General features: G+C 41.9%; 1 gene segment (V, D, J or C); it reads left to right on the top strand.

Moving 5' to 3' along the window:
- The first annotated feature begins 5542 nt into the window (after positions 1-5542).
- LOC109496970 overlaps positions 5543-18102 on the top strand; it is a 927213-nt gene continuing 914653 nt past the window's right edge. The window contains 2 exon segments of the V gene segment in view: positions 5543-5692; positions 5810-6134. Of these exon segments, the coding sequence occupies positions 5647-5692; positions 5810-6134 (371 nt within the window).

Below are 18102 nucleotides of genomic sequence, written 5' to 3'. Positions count from 1 at the left end.
CCTGTTAGCCACCCAAGAAGGAGATTAAAATCCTACATATCAGATTTTTCCCTTTGTTCTACACCACCGTTATATTCCATCAGACCTACATTGTCCCTCCTTATGTGACATCCATTTCAAGTTCATGCTGTATTCTGTGAAAGCTGTCTGGAAGAGAAACCTGAAAATTCCACTTGATTGTTACTAAAAAATATTGAGATATATCCACATCCATAGGGGATAAAGTGCTTGATCCTCAGTGTGGTAACCCACCCTGTCACTCTAGTCTCCCAAATCCAGCCACAGATGCTGCCCCAAACACAACTCCCCACCAATATGAAGCCTCTTTCATACCAAATTTATGTCTCTTGTGGACTGATCAGTTGTGGTGTCCAGTGTCCAAGATGCTCTTAGTGATCACTGCCTCTTGGAATTCATGCCCTTCTATATAATGAATAGAGATGACTGTAACTATTAAGATACTGAGGAAATGACTGTGTGTAACTTTTAATGCTAGACCAAAATACTTCCACTGTGCTCCCCCAGATTACTCACTCTGGGTGAAGGCAGTTGCCATATTGTGAAGACTCTCAAGGAGCCTTATGGAGAAGTTCATGTGTCAAGGAACTGAAGCAACCTCATTTGTGACTCAGCCAAACTGGGAGTTGATCCACCAGCCCCAGTGAAGCCTTTCTGTTTCCTTGGTCAAAATCTTGATTGCAACCTCATGAGGAAACCTGAGCCAGAAATACACTTCCAAGCTTTTGCCAGTTTGACTCATAGAAACTGTGGAATCATACATGTTTTTGTTTTAGATTTCTAAGTTTTGGAGAAATTCTTTGTGAATATATAATACAAAACATACCTAGATAGAAGTGGTCATGTGAAGAGGGTGTAGGCATTGGATTTAGGGTTCAATGTGTGCCATTAGTAAAATGTGATGAGACCATACTGGACTCCCATCTTGTGCATGACTTCAATGGATTGCCTAATGGCCTAAGTTTTGCCTTATAATCCATGGCTTCATTATAAATGTCCCATAGGAACTATGCAAATCTGTTATGTCTTGTCAAACTTCCGTGAGTAAATCGTTGAATATAAATTAATGAAAAGACATGGGCCTCTTCCAAATCTTGATGTTTCAGTGTTGAAGTACTCAAAACATGGTACCTGATCCTCATTATTATCATATTGTTTACTCTCTCTTTCCTCAGTCTTTATCTGAAGTAAAGACTCATGGGGAGTCACCTCACATATTCCTTTGAATAATAAGAAGCACTTGTGTACATTTCAGCCCCTTAACTGAAAAACAGAGATTCAGCTTTGGCAAGAGGGTCACCCAAGGGAGATAAGAGGAAAACAATGTAGCATGTCCTAATTCAGTAGTGAACTGAACCTCCCAGACTATGTTATAGAAGAGAAACTCATTCTTTGATCTACCTAATCGGGAGAGAATCAAGTTTTGGATTTCGGTGGGAAAAGTCCATAACAGGAGGAAAATGTAACATTTTAGAGTTTGTCAGTGGATGTGGCATTGAAGACTCTCCTTCATTGAAGCTGAGATAGAAAGGGAGAGGAAGGAAAAGAGAACCTAGAGTGTTGGAAATCCTACCATGAAGACAATGGTGAGTTTTCACTTTGGGAACATCTGGGGGACTGATGAAGTAAACTGATGAAGTACATCTATGTCATCAGTTGACAAAGGCTGGTGTTGCCCTGGTGATATCTCCACCTCTCTGTTCTCTCTGCCTCCTTCCTCAGCCACAGTGGCCTTCTATATTTTCATCTTTTGTATCCCTCATGTCTGGCACACTGCTGGCTTGTCATAGTCTTTTCATGAATATTCCTAAAATGGATGGAAACATTTATATAAGTATGATGAGAAGTAGCCATTATGCTGACCTTTTAGGATCTTTTGGCCAGGTTGGCTGACTTCTTCATCCATGGTGTTGGGATGTAAAGGACAACAGCTTCTGTCTCAGGAGAAACAGCAAAAAAGAAACATGGTGTGGCCTGACCACAAAGGCTTCCAAGAAATGTGAGAACCAGAAATATAAGTTTTGTCATTCCCCAATACCCCAACACTATGTGATGTCTCTGAATATTTGAACACTGTGCTACACTTGCAGAGAACTCTGCAACTTTTTTTAAAGAAATATTGTTTGCTTTGTTCATCCATCAGCAGGACCACCATTCTCTATTCAGATCCAGATTACAGTTCACTTCCATCCTGTTTCCCTATTGAATGAGCCACTCAGGACATTGTTCCCAGAACCCTCTGCCTTGTCACCTGGTGGCAACCTCAGTCACATTGTATAGTGGTCATATTATCCATGTCTCTTTCACCTCAAAATCTAAAAAGCTTTCAGTTGAAAATGATGTTTATTAATAAAATGAGATTTACCTACAGAGGGTGGTCCACAGATATTTCTGGAATGACAGCAAGCAGGCTGTCAGACCAACACCATAAACATTATTTCCAATGAAAAATCTGAAGTTTGGCCAGGGATCAGCAGGGGACACCTAAGGTGTGCACAGTGTGTGCCCCTTGCTGTATAATCCCTCATATTCTCCAGGGCCTGGGCGTTGGTACCTCATTAGTTTGCTGATGGGGACTCAGCAGCTGTGTCCTTTCTATGCTGGGCAGTCTTACTTACAGGTCTGTGGAAGGTCTCAGTTGCTGTGTCTTCCCTAGTCACTCCAGTTTCCATGGTCCTGCATTCAGCCTGTGCTGATTCAGCAGGCTGCATAGTCTGGTCGTAGGAGTCACTTCTTTCTGCTCTGGAAAGTGCAACAAAACTGGGTGTAAAATGTTGGCTAGCTCCCAACAGCTCCTAGGCTGAAGACCCCAATTCTCAGGGTCTTCAACTCAGTGTACTCAGCATCCATTGCTACTAAATGTAAAATTTCATAATGGAAATATGCAATTAATGAAAAAGAAGGCAAGAAAGGAGTAATAAAGGAACAAAATCCAGATGTAATTAAGAGAAAGGTACCAAAATTATATTAAATATATAATTTAATATAAATAAATTTATTAAATATATATTATATATATAAATATATATAAATTATATTACATAATGATATTAAATTATATTAAATATAAATGGACTAAACATTTCAATCAAAGATATGAAATGACATACTAGAGCAAAAGGGACATGGTTAAAATAAAGATAAAGATACATTGTATTTTAGAGTGGTAAGGGGCACCTGGGTGGCTCACTTGGTTGGGCTTCTGACTTTGGCTCAGGTCATGATCTCACGTCATGAGTTCGAGCCCTGCTTTGTGTTCTGTGCTGACAGCTCAGAGCCTGGAGCCTCCTTCAGATTCTGTGTCTCCCTCTCTCTGCCCTTCCCCCACTCATGCTCTGTCTCTCTCTGTCTCTCAAAAACGAATATACATTAAAAATTTTTTAAAAGAGTGGTAAAAAAATATACCATGCAACAATGAACAACAGAAAGATGTGGTTATATAAGTATCAGGCCAAAAGAATTTAAGGGAAGAAATTTACTAGAAACACAGCAGCACATTCTCTACTGATGAAATAATCTATTCAAGAAAAAAACATAAAAAGCTAGAATCTGACAACATACCTTATCAAATAACATGAAGCATAAATTAGCAGAAGCAATGAGAAAAATAATCCACAATCACAGTTGCAGTTGTTAATACAATACTCTTCGTAACTGAATGAGTAAACAAAAAAACAATTGCACACATCAAAAAAAGACAGCAGCACAATAACCAAATCAACTTTAAAAGGAGGCCCAATCTGAAAAGTAATTGCTTAAATAATTAAAACACATGATGAAAGAAATGAGGGATTTCCTTATTTATTTCAAATGGATTTTTATTCTTTATCTTGGTTCTGTGAGTAGGAGTAGCTCCTGGTGTTCATACTTACACTTAAAAAAATAATCTTATCACCTTTCTTATCTTATTCTTTTCTTAGCACTCTCACCAGAACTGATGCAGATCATGCAAGGATGCTCCTATCGCTGGAATGTGAATGACTGATTTGGCAACATCCCATGTTCCCATTCCTGGGTATTTCCTACATGCCCCAGGTTTACAAATATAATACAAAGCCACTTTATTTCCCTTCAACCTCCTCTTTCTCTTTCTCATTACCTGTATGACAGTGAATGACAATAAAATTCACCTGATCAACCTAACAGGAGCCCTCAAGTTCACCATCATCCTTTCCCTCATCCTCAGTCTAGGACCACAGTCAACTCCCTGTGTTCTTCATCCTGGGCATTGTGCACTCATCTTCTTCCTCCAGATTCCCTGTATCATCATCCCTCAAGCCTTCTTGACATGGCCTTACTTGCTGTGTTGTCTTCAGGCACATTGTTGAAACTGACAACAGGATGAGGTATATGTTCTAAGGTATACCTTTCTTAGTTAATAATACTGTATTATATACTTGAAATTTGTTGACAGGGTAGACCTTAAGTGTTCTCACTACAAAAAAGGATAAGAAAAGAAAGAAAGAAAGAAAAAAAAAAGGAAAAAGGAGGAAAGGAAGGAAGAAATGGTATGTATATGAGGAGATGGATATATTAATTAGCTTGATTGTGGTGATTATTACTTCACAATTTTTATGTATATCCAATCTTCATGTTGTACCTTAAAAGTGCATACAATTTGTGATTGGCAATTATACTCTGACAAAGCTGGAACATTTTGATAAATAAAAAATATATTTCATCAATCATTTCTCCTATTTTCAAACTCTAACATGCCCAAATGAAATAAAAATACAAGCACCTCACCCTGACATAGAAGTACTTTTATATTTAGGCTTCAAATTTCCTCGACTATTTTGTCACTTATATTCTATTTTCTCAAAGTTACTATCAAATCATGTAGTGTTTCATCCCCTCAACATATCATGACTAATGTCCTACTCTCCCCCCAAAGTCCATCTTTCTTCTGCAAAGGTGGTGTGCCTTATCTGTCCTGATGTAGGACACATGGCCTCCACTCCACATGAAGAGAACTAGCCTCCTCCCTCATGTGGCCCGGCTGAGAGAGCAGCTCAGGTGTGTTTCCCCAGCCTTCTGCTTTCTCAATCCACTGTAGTCTCATGCATGGTGTGTGGTGGTGAATCAACCCCATGTTCTTCTCTGACAAAGCCAAAAGTCCTCAGTGGGAAGTCTGTTAATATTAGTTATCTTGGGCACTAGGGCATGTGACACATGTATGCTTGTGGACTGACTGGCCAGGCTGTCAGGTCAGTGTCACTGACATCCTTTCCAGTGACAGACTGAAGTTTGACTAGTGGGCAGCAGGGGGTGCTATGGGAATCTCCAGGGTCTACACAGTGGGGATCTCCAGCTGTGTACTGGCCAACCCCCCCAGGGCTGGGGCACTATTGCCTATGTGTCAGCAGCTATGTCCCCTCTGGCTGGGAAGGGTCTCCTGCTCACAGGTCTGTGGAAGGCCCCAGCAGCTGCTTCCTCCCTGGTCCCTCCCAGGGGACAAACTCTGAGCCTTTGTGGAAATCAGCCCTCTCAGGAACAAAGCTGAGACTTCATCTAGAAGGCAGGAAACAAATTTTTGTGAATGGTCCCTCCCCTTTCAGGCCCTGGAGAAGATAAAAGGGGCTTGGCACATCCCAGGCTTGATCTGGGGCCACAGGTGGAGTCTCCGACATGGCTTGGACCCCTTTTTTCCTTGTGCTCCTGGCTCACTGCACAGGTAGGGACATCCCCAGATCCATGGCAGCTCTTGAGTGGGTGTCACCCTCACTGTCACAGACTTCCAAGCAGCTTAACCTTGTCCCCTGCCTAGTCTCATGAGTGTCTGTGTTTGCAGGTTCCCTGTCTCAGCCGGTGCTGACCCAGCCACCCTCCCTCTCTGCATCTCTGGGAACTTCTGTGAGACTTACCTGTACCCTGAGCAGTGGCTTCAGAGTTGGTGATTTCTGGATAAACTGGTACCAGCAGAATCCAGGGAACCCTCCCCGGTATCTCCTGTACTACCACTCAGACTCAGATAAACACCAGGGCTCCGGGGTCCCCAGCCGCTTCTCTGGATCCAGTGATGCCTCGGCCAATGCAGGGCTTCTGCTCATCTCTGGGCTGCAGCCTGAGGATGAGGCTGACTATTACTGTAGCACATGGCATGGCAACTCTAAGTCTTACACTGTGTTCCAGACTCATGATGCAGTGAGACAAAAACCTCACCTGCAACTTCCTGATCTGGTGCACCACCCACAGCAGGGGCTCTGACCAAGTCCAGCTCAGGGGTTGGTTTCCATTGTCATTTCTTTTGTCAGTACCTGATTTGCCTTAGACCACTTGACCTGACAATATTTCATACTGTTGTTCAGATCAAAATTTGGATTAATCTATTGCTAGTATAGGCTCACTCTGTTAATGTTGCATTGGAGGTAATCCCATGCTTAGAGATTAATAGCTCTTAATGAAATAATTGAATGAGTCCAAAAATGTTGATTCAGGTTATGCCCTCCTAAGAGTGTAGAGTGACTCAGAGATACTTCTGGTCTGAGAGTTTCAATTTAGGATTGGAATGCAGTCTTCACATGCTGCTTGGAATTGTATTCTCCATCAAAAGCAATCAACCATCAAAATTAAAAGTTAGAGAGGTGCCTGGGTGGCTCAGTCGGTTAAGCATCCGACTTTGGCTCATGTCATGATCTCCCGGTTCATGAGTTCGAGCCCTGCATTGGGCTGTGTGCTGACGGCTCAGAGCCTGGAGCCTGTTTCAGATTCTGTGTCTCCTTCTCTTTCTGCTCCTCCCTGGCTCTCACTGTCTCTCTCTCAAAAATAAATAGACATTAAAAATTTTTTTTAAATTAAAAGTTAGAAATAATACCATTTACAATAGCACCAAAATATTAAATATGAAATACAAGGATAAATCTGACAGAATTTGGAAGTTTTATGCACTAAAAACTATACACCATTCATGACAGAGATTAAATATTTAAATAAATCTGTAGGTATATCTGTCTTATGGGTCAAAATATTTAATGTGGTGAAGATGTCAATTCTCTCAGACTTGGCCAATACAATTGTTGCAATAACTTTGTGTAAAATGTCCTTGTAATGCTGTGGAATTCCAGAAAAAAAAAAGAAACAATAAAAAAAGTGTACACAGATTTTAGCCCTGGGAGAATCCTGCTCTGCATTCACAGGGTATGTCTGTATCTATGGAGGATGAAGTATAGGAAGTTGGTTTGAAGTTAGAGGAAACAAATCAGGACAGCGCACAGGCATGCAGCTTCTGTCAGCAACATACACCAGGTAGGGGACCTGGTGTCCTGAGGGCTGATGAACAGAGTGTGGGTGCAACAGGGCTAGGGGTGGGGGCTCCTGGGCACTAAGCCTGTGTGGTTACCACCAATGTCCATATGGGGTGATGAGTTTCTGTTCATCACCTCAACCCAGAGAAGGACCCTGCAACTTGTAACCTGTTGGAGGGAATTGTGGCCATACAGGTGCTTTATTAAAGAGGGCACCATGTGATTCAGAAACTCTGACAGTACTTCCAAGGGTTACAAATGGAACTTGCATCCATAATTCCTGGGAAGACAGTCTGAGGAAAGTGGTCATAGAATAGATCACCTCCAATACCTGTCTTGGCCTGTCTTGGAAGGGATGTGGTTGTATCCCTGCAACATATAGGGTGTTGTTTGCTTGATCTTGTGGGTGTGTATGTAGTGGAAAGTCATGCCTACTGGGGAAATCTTACATTCCCTGACACAGGCTTCCTTGAAACCCAGACTTCTCAGGGCCTTTGTTGGACTCAGGACACAGATTCCCCCCATCCTCCAACACTTACCATAGATTATTCCACAGAACAGAACCCACAAAGAGTCCATGAAATAGAGCTTATGATGTAGATATGGAGTACAACATGAGATTGAGAAAGATGTGTCTTAGTTTGGCGGCCTTAGGAACAGAATTGTGGATTGTCTACACCACATTCTGGATTTCCCCCCTCCTCATTGTCCCTGAAATGTCACAGTTCAGGTATGCTGACATTCATGCTTATGCAGGTATCCCTCTTCAGCTCTTCCCCACTCCCTCCACTGTGTAGACTTGTCCTGTGTTCACAACACCTTTCCCTGTTGATTTGGGCTCTCTAAGGGACTGGAACCCCAGGAGTGAAAGCCAATGTCTACTGTACTGGAAGAAGCAACAGCAGTGGCTTGAAGGGTATAATTTTGACACATCAGCACTTGAGATATTTCATCAAAACTCTGGACCCATTGAAACAACCACATATTCGTGGGATGTTGGTCCTCTTGGTCGTCTCCATGTCACTGTATAGCTGAAGGTCTTGATTGCAACTTAAGGATGAAGGTGAACATCACTGAGCAGCAAAATGAAGAGGTCCCAGTGCCTCTCCAGTGCTCCAGGCCTGGGGAAAATGAGATTCAAGCTCCTTGAGCACCCACAGCCAATTTCATCTGTCTACAGTGACAATTTTAGATCTTTCTCCTTTTCTTGTTAGTGTTCCTCATCTGATCAAGTGAGGAAATGAAAAATATGTTTGTATCTGGGCTTCTTCAAGTCCCTTACCCCTAGGAACAGCCAGGGATTTCTTCTTAGCTTATATTAAGACTTGGGGCTCCCATCCTTGATGACTCTCTCCTTTATGCACTTCCCTTCCCACTTACCAACCTCATTGCAGTCTCAAGATTTGTGTTCTGAATTCTCAAGTGAGTTAGGCTTTGGACAAAGTGAGCAGGATGCTAAATGTCTCCTCTTTCTATATGTATATATTTTTATCATTTAGATTCCTGTTTCCAAGCTGTACAGACACATCCATTCATGATGTTGGGATCAGATCTCAAGAACACCACCATGTATAGCAGAAAAAGCAGCAACACAGAGATGAACAGTATGGTCTGCAAACAAAACATGCAGGCAGAAGCCCTGGAAATGTGAACCTGGGGTTCTTGTCTAATTGGCATCTGAGATGAAACCTCTGATTTCAGGTCTGTCAAGGAATGTTTCCATGGGGTCTCTTAGATCCTGTCCTAAGACAAGCCTGACCACTGGGACCAGGCATGGGATGATCTGGACACAGTGTTCCAGATCTGTGAGGCACAGGATGCAGCCTCCCTCCTCCCCTTGTGGGCCCTTCACTCTCTGGACACTTACTGCATCTAGCTGTGCATCATCTACAATCTGTCCTCGTCCTCTCAAATTATGTCCCCAAATCCAGTCCTTTGTGACAACATATTGTGATACTGTGTCACATTGGGCAGAAATCCCTTGATGCTAGCATCAGCCTGCCCTGGGGACCAGGTCCATGATAGGGTCAGGGCAGAACCAGTGATACAGAGTTCAGCTGAGCCGACTCGGGACAGTTGGCTGACCAAGAGGTCCTTCATTCCATACTATTTACTTAACATGTATTCAGTGTCACACTTGGGTCTAGGGGCTCAGGATAGAGAAGGGATAAGATAGGAATGGTCCCTGTCCTAAGGGTGATGATGCTGTCTGGGGAAGAGACAACAATCCAGTAAAAGTATCAATACACACAAAATTTTACTGTGAAGAGAGGTCAGCATGGTAGCGTGGGTATAGGAACCACTAGAGGGTTTGACAAGAAGGATCTGATTCAAGCTTATGAAGAAAAGTCCTGATGCTTCAGTGAACAAGAATGAACAGGAGGAAAGAGGGAGGCAACTGAGAAAGGCTGTGGCTGTTGGAGGAGAATGGGCAGACTCAGCAAGTTTGGGGAGGAAGGAGGTACTGAAGAATGGGGTGTGGCTTCAAGGCTGCTCTTAGGAACTGGATGGGATATGAGTGAGCCCTTGGAAAGAAGCTTCATGGGAAAGGGTGGAGAGATGAGACCCCAAGCTCATTTTCATGATGAAAGCATCAACAGCCTCCCTGCCTTGCTCAGTGGTGGCATGCGGATATTTCCTCTCCAGATGACAAGTGGGGAATCTTTCAGGGCTTCACTCTTTCTTCTCTGATAGTTATCCAAGATGTCTCTTCTCCATTACCCTCATGGTCCCAAGCTGATTTCCACATAGGGATAAAATACTCTTCATTCCCAAGTATCACATCCACAGAACAAGCCCTCCAGAATGAGAAAGGGTTGTCCTCCTGGACTCACTGATCAGGAATCCCAGCCTTCAGGAGGACTGGACCAGACCACCCACACCATCTATCCTCAAATCAGCATGGTTCTCAGAAAGCGAATCATCTGGGGCATCTGGATGGCTCAGTCAGTTAACATCCGACTCTTGATTTTGGCTCAGGTCATGATCCCACAGTTCGTGAGTTTGAGCCCCCTGTCAGGCGCTGCTCTTGGAGCCTACTTGGAATTCTCTCTCTCTCCCTTTCTCTCTGCCCCTCTCCCACTCATGTTCTCTCTCTCTCTCTCTCTCTCTCTCTCTCTCTCTCTTTCTCTCTCTCTTTCAAAGTAAGTAAATAAGCATTTTTTAAAAGAAAAGGAATTATTTTATTTCTTTGGGAAACACAAGACTCATCCCTGGGTTTGGAGCTGGTGTCAATCACATGCTGACCACCTGGCTAGGAGATGTGGATACAGATAGGAGAGGAAAAGGTCAGAAGGTTTCCTCAAGTGTCCTCACCATGGACATCATGCAGCTCTCTACCAGCTCTTCCCTCCACCTTCATAGCTAGTTCACATTGGGTTTTGTACTGTGGATACTGAGAGCAGGGCAAGGGACAGAGATCAGGGGGCTGCTGTCTCACAAAGTTTTATTTCTTACTCCCAGAACTTTCCAATGTCTTATAAAACACAAGATGCTCCCTGACCACCTGTGCTCCTCTCCTCCATCTGTCCCTTAGCTGAGAAGCAGACCCAGAGACCCAGCACAAGATGCTCTGCACACATCTCAGGATGAGTCCCCTTCTTCTCCCATCCCCAGTAAGTGCTACCCCAGGTCACCTCAGGTGCATTGCTGATAGTCTCCATCTCACAGTGTCCTGGTCACAGGAGGTGCTCTCACACTCACTTTCTTCTGTGTCCTGGGAGTGGGATCAGAGTTAGCCCAACTCAGAAAGACAAACATCTGACTCTCATACAAATAAATAATGAACAAGTGTGAAATATTTTATTCAACTCATATATTTGTAAGGAGACTAGTAAAATGGTGAAGCTTGATTAGAGCATATCAAAAACCAAAGTACTTACAGTTCACCAGGAAAATGAGCTTTGAAGAAATATTTTTGTGTGTTGGAGATACACTGCTAAATTTTTAATAGGAGAAGAATCACATAAGAGGAAAACATCTGTGTCCTCAACAGAAGAGAACATGTCTACATGGGGATAGGTCAACTGCTCTGGACTTAGGAATCTGAGTAGAGACACCTCCTCAGTTCTGATCCATGAACAGCAAGGGAGTTGTGAACAAATTCATCCTGAAGAGTCTGGGAAGAGCATACAGTCTTTCCTGAGGTGATGGGAGACCACATAAGGGGACATCTGGCCTGGCCCTATGTCAGGAGACAGTACACAGAGTGGTAGGGAAGCAGGAGATGTATCTGATGGGCTCTGGCCACCATGTCAGACAATAAGTGTGTCTGGACCTGGACACCAAGAACTCTAAGGACCCACTTTTGAAGAGTCAGGACTGATTAGCACTAAGATGTGCCACCAGGCACTGCCTGCGCCTTCTGCCTAGGGCACACAGCTATAACCTCCACACCTCCTGGTCCCACACAGTCCCTCCCCTGTCCACCACCTTGACATCGTCAGCAGAGGGGACTGACCCAGGGCCAGTGAGGGGTCTCACTTGCATGGAAGGGCCCTCTCTCTGTCAGAGATTGAAGAGGAGAAGGGAGAATTTAGGGGAGGTTATGCTCAGCTGTGGGGCCACAGAAAGCAGGATTGGTGATAAGCTCCACCATGGCCTAGTCCCCTCTCCTCACCTTCCTTGCTCACTGCACAGGTGACTGGATGCAAAAACAGGGCAATGGTCCCTGGGAGAATACTTGGACCTATTCTGCCTCTTGTCTCCAGACCCTAATATCACTTTTTTTTTTTTTAATTTAAATTCAAGTTAGTTAACATAGAGTACAGTATTGGTTTCAGGAGTAGAATTAAGTGATTCATCACTTACATATAGCACCCATTGCTCATCCCAACGAGTGCCCTCCCTAATGCCCATCATTAGCCCCTCCCCCATCCATCTCCCCTCTAGCAACCCTGTTTGCTCTCTGTATTTAAGAGTCTCTAGTGGTTTGTCTCCCTCTCTGTTTTTATCTTATTTTATTTTTCCTTACCTTCCACTATGTTCATCTGCTTTGTTTCTTAAATTCCACATATGAGTGAAATCATATAGTATTTGTATTTATCTGACTGACTTATTTCTCTTACCATAATACACTCTAGTTCCATCCATGTTGTTGCAAATGGCAAAATTTCATTCTTTTTGATTGCTGAGTAATATTCCATTGTATGTATGTATATATATATATATGTATGTATATATATTGTGTATATATATGTATACAATATATATACAATGTATATATACATATATATACAATATATACAATTGTATATGTATACAATACATATGTATACAATATATACACAATGTATATATACAATGTATATATATGTATATATGTGTATATATATATACATTGTACGTATACATATATGTATGTGTATATATATATATATATATATATACACATACATACATACCACATCTTTATCCGTTCATCAGTTGATGGAAATTTGGGCTCATTCCATAATTTGGCTATTATTAGTATTTCTACTATTAATGAACAACACTGAACAGAATGCCTATTATTTTTTAATAAAAAATTGTCTTTAAAAAAACAAAGCTTTCTTTCTTTTTTTTTTTTTTAAATTGTAAGAGTTTATTTGAGCAAAAACTGATTCAAATCGGGCAGCACCAAACCAGAAGTGGTTAGGAGGGCTCCACAGACAAGGACCAGGGGAAAGACTCATACAGAGAAAAGAAGGGAAGCAAGAAAGGAAATTATTGATTGGCTAAAGCTTTATGCCTATTGGCTGTTTATGACTGGTTGTCCCTAGTGTTTTAATTTTGTGACTTTGAGGCATTTGTAGGTTTAGATTTTGGTTTGCCTCTATAGGCTGCCACCACAATACAGCCACATCAGTCTAAGGGATTTTTGTTTAATTTAACAATATATTTAACATAAATAGGCCTATGGTGTCCACAATGGTCTACAACTTGCTTTTCCCACATGACAATGTATTTGGAGTATCTGTAGTAACCACAATGTGCTTCACTGTACCCTATCTGGCAATTCTTTTCAAATTCTTATTGTTGGACATTTCATTTTCTCAAGATTTTGTCTCCTCTATCAAAAATGTAGTTAGCATTTGTATGTATATGTGTGTGTGTGTATGTATTGGCACACTTTTGCCAGGCTGACGTGGAATTGCTAATTTAAAGGGTATGTGCATTTCCATGTAGACAGACACTGCAGAATTCTCTTCTAACACGTCTGTTTCAACGAAGGAACTCAGCAATTGCGAATGAGACAAAGAAAGAAAAAAACAAAGCTTTCAAAGAAAAGGATATTTCAGAAGATAAAACCCTTGTAAAGGCAAAATTATATAGAGCATAGGTTTTCTTTTAGTTAAATTCATAGAATAATTTTGTTGAAATTATAATCTTAGATTTTCACTTATCAGTTTAAATATGTTGGTGCATTTAGAATCTCAAAGTAACACAACTTCTCTGTACCACACTCACACACAACTGAACACGCTGACAGTTTGTTCTTTTCCATTCCAAGCAAATCCTGGAGCTAAAATCAGTTAAGACTCTTGTGCATACTATTCTAGAATTTTTAGAGTTATTAAAACATCTGTTGATGATATTTTGGTAAATGGGACTAATGGTTTTATGGGTTTGTTTTCTTTTCTTTTCTTTTTTGGCTAACATCTATCTTCCTGGCAAAGTCATATGTAAAACGGGCATATTTTCACACACAAGCATATAAATTGACCCCCCCCCCCCATAACACTCACTATGGGCAATTCTTTTTTACACCCTCTATTTGGAATGTGGATTCTAACATTCACCACATCTCAGTCTCCTGGGAACAGATACTGCTCAAGGAATTCAGAGTTTTAAGTAAAATGCTGCAGAGAACGTTATTTGTCACACCCCTGTGTCCTGTGCTTGCAGAAGTGATTCCTAGGAGTGAGTCACTGTGTTAAAAATGATTTGTAAAAAAACTAAGTGGATGATGGTAGTGCTCAAGTGTGTGAGATATTGACGAGTAAGATTCACTTGGCATCAATTCACTGGCCTGGGGCTTTCCCTTAACTTTTCATCCCTAGAGAGAGGCTCCTTCTCCTCTCAGTGGTGTGGGGGCATATGTCCAGGGAAGGGTAGCCATGGTCAGAAGGGGCTCACATGAGAGAAAACAATGTAGCATCCTTCACAGAAGAGGCCATGTGGCCATGAGGACCCATCATTGCTCTGGACTTGATCCTAATCTAAGAGGAATTTGTGTAGAGACATCACCTCAGTCTTGACCCAAGAACACCCAAGGGAACCATGGATACACTGATCCTGAGGAGTCTGAGTAGAGCATAAATCTGCCCTGAGATGATGGGAGGTCACATAAGATATGGCCTTAGTGCAGGGGACAGTGGAAAGAGCAGTGAGGAGGTAGGAGCTGTCTCTTATGGGCTCTGGTCACCATATCACACAACAGTGTGCTGGGAATGGACATTGGATGGCACTCAGTCCTGTTTATTAAGTTTAAGGGATGATCATAGCTGGGAGTTGCCACCTAGCACTGCCTGTGCCCTCTGCTCAGGGTTCACAGCTGAGACTTCTCCACCCCCCTGGACCCACACAGCTCCTTCCCTGCCCACTCCCTTGACATCTTCAGGCAGAGAGACCTGACCCAGGCCAGTGAGGGGTCAGAGAGCTGGGGTCTTATTTGAATGGAAGGGCCCTCTCTCTGTCAGAGATTGAAGAGAAGGGAGGCATTAGGGGAGGTTCTGTTCAGCTGTGGGGCCACAGAAGGCAGGATCAGTGATGGTCTCCATCATGGCCTGGTCCCCTCTCCATCTCACCCTCCTCAATCACTGCACTTTGACTAGATGGGGGGACAAGAGAAGGGGCCCTGGGAGGACATGTGTGGCTCTTCTTCCTCTTTTCTCATTTCCCCAACATCACCCTCTCTGTGTCTCTCCCCCTTGCAGGGTCCTGGGCCCATTCTGTGCTGACTCAGCCACTTTCAGTATCTGGGTACCTAGGCCAGAGTGTCACCATCTTCTGCACTTGGAGCAGCTCCAACATTGGTGGTAATGGTGTGAATGAGTACCAAAAGCTCCTAGGCATGGCCCCCAAATGTACTTTGTAAGGTAATAGCAATCAACCCTTGAGGGTCCCCAATCACTTTTCTGGCTCCATGTCTGGCAACTCTGTCTCCCTGAATAACACTGGACTAAGGAGTGAGGATAATGTGGCTCCTCATAGTCTCCCATGACAATATTCTCGGCTCACACAGAGCCTCCAGCCTATGGGAACTGAGATCAGAAACTTTTTCTCATTTGCTGGGTGGGTGGCCCCAGCAGCTGTTCAGGCTCAACCTGTGGCTTCTACTTCTGATGCTCCTGCTGCTGCCACCAAGGGTCTAGGTCCATTGAGGGTCACAACCTGGGAGTGAGGTCTACTCCTTTCCTTCTGTCTCCAAGTTACTCACAGCAGCCCCTTCCTAGACAAACGGTCTCAAAGCAAGAGAACGGCGACCTCTCCTATCAGGTTGGGACACAGGGTCTCTTGCACTGAAGTTCATGGACTGGGGGTGGCAGGTCCACTGTGTTCATCTCACACGTGACCTCTGAGGAATCCAGTGTCTCTATCCTTGGTCATTTACCTATTTCTAGAAACCCAGAGCTATAGTATCCTCTCACTAGTCCTCAACAGGAATGCCTGTTGTTTCTGCTCATTGGAGAGATTTCTTCTGCCACTGCTGCACCAGTCCCAGAATATCTTTGACTCAAGCATAAATTTAGGTCTTTTGGAATGACTCCTTGTCCATTACCATTAATTCTGAAATCTAATTATGGATTTTTTTTCTTGCTTAATTGTGTTTCTAATACTTGAAGAATAAGGTTGAGTAATAATGGAATTATAGGTTACTTTTTCCTGTTCCTGATCTTGTGGAAATGTCCTCCCATAAGGTGCTGGCTGAGGAACTGAGTCATGTTTGTGGGAGAGATTATATTAATACGTTATAAATGTCTCTGTCTGTTTCTATTTTATGTGTTTGTTACAAGAATTTGTTTTAAATTCTGCCAATGGCTCTTTCAGGATATATTCAGATCATATGCTTTATTTATTTGTGTTAAAATGATGTTTTATTTTAAGGAGTTTTCAGTATGAAAAAAATAGAGTTTACAATATGGAACCAAACACGTATACCTGGAATAAACCACATATGTTCATGATATATCAATTTATTAATATGATATTGGAATATCTTTGTTGATATATTTTGAGATATTTACATCAATATTTCATAATATTAGTCTGCAATTTTCTTTTTTTAATTTTTTTTCTTTAACATTTATTTATTATTGAGAGACAGAGAGACACAGAGTGTGAGCAGGGGAAGGGTAGAGAGAGAGGGAGACACAGAATCTGAAATAGGCTTCAGGCTTTACCCTTTACCCATTTGACCCATTCCCCCACCACAATCCCTCCAGCAACCCTCAGTTTGTTCTCTGTATTTAAGAGTCTCTTATATTTTGTCCCCCCCCCCCCATTTGTATATTATTTTTGCTTCCCTTCCCTTATGTTCATCTGTTTTGTATCTTAAATTCCTCATATGAGTGAAGTCATATGATATTTGTCGTTCTCTGACTAATTTTGCTTAGCATAATGCACTCTAAGTTCCATCTACATTGTTGCAAATGGCAAGATTTCATTCTTTTTGATTGCCAAGTAATACTATGTTATATATATATATATAACATATATATATATATATATATATATATATATATATATATATAGTCTTCTTTATCCATTTATCTATTGATGGACATTTGGGCCTTTTCCATACTTAGGCTATTGTCTATAGTGCTGCTATAAACATTGGGGCGTATGTACCCCTTTGAAACAGCACACCTGTATTCCTTGGGTAAATATCTAGTAGTGCAATTTCTGGGTCATAGGGTGGTTCTATTTTTAATTTTTTGAGGAACTTTCATACTGTTTTCCGGAGTGGCTGCACCAGTTTGCATTCCCATTAGCAGTGCAAAAGGGTTCCTCTTTCTCCGCATCCTCACCAACATCTGTTGTTGCCTGAATTGTTAATGTTAGCCATTCTGACAGGTGTAAGGTGGTATCTCATTTTGGTTTTATTTGTATTTCCCTGATGATGAGTGATGGTGAACATTTTTTCATATGTCTGTTAGCTATCTGGATGTTTTCTTTGGAAAAGTGTCTATTCATGTCTTTTGCCTATTTCTTCACTGGATTGTTTTTTTGGGTGTTGGGTGTTATTTGTTTTTGGGTGTTATTTGATAAGTTATTTATAGATTTTGGATACTAACCCTTTATATGATATGTCATTTGCAAATATATTCTCCCATTCCATCGGTTGCCTTTTAGTTTTGTTGATTGTTTCCTTTGCTGTGCAGAAGATTTTATCTTGATGAGGTTCCAATAGTTCATTTTTGCTTTTGTTTCCCATACATCTAGAGACATGTTAAGTAAGAAGTTGCTGTGGCTGAGGTCACAGAGGTTTTTCCTGCTTTCTCCTCTAGGATTTTGATGGTTTCTTGTCTTACATTTAGGTCTTTCATCCATTTTGAATTTATTTTTGTGTATGGTGTAAGAAAGTGGTTCAGGTTCATTTCTTTGCATGTTGCTGTCCAGTTTTCCCAGCACCATTTGCTGAAGAGACTGTCTTTATTTCATTGGATATTCCTTCCTGCTTTGTCAAAGATTAGTTGGCTATGCGTTTGTGGGTCCATTTCTAGGTTCCCTATTATGTTCCATTGATCTGAGTGTCTGTTTTTTGTGCTACTACCATACTGTCTTGATGACTACTGTTTTGTAATACAACTTGAAGTCTGGGATTGTGATGCCTCCAGTTTTGGTTTTCTTTTTCAGG

Source organism: Felis catus, chromosome D3 (genome assembly GCF_018350175.1).
Source record: "Felis catus isolate Fca126 chromosome D3, F.catus_Fca126_mat1.0, whole genome shotgun sequence".
NCBI classification, from domain to species: domain Eukaryota; kingdom Metazoa; phylum Chordata; class Mammalia; order Carnivora; family Felidae; genus Felis; species Felis catus.
Note: the sequence above shows the minus strand (reverse complement) of the source record. Positions and strands in the feature narration are given on the sequence as shown.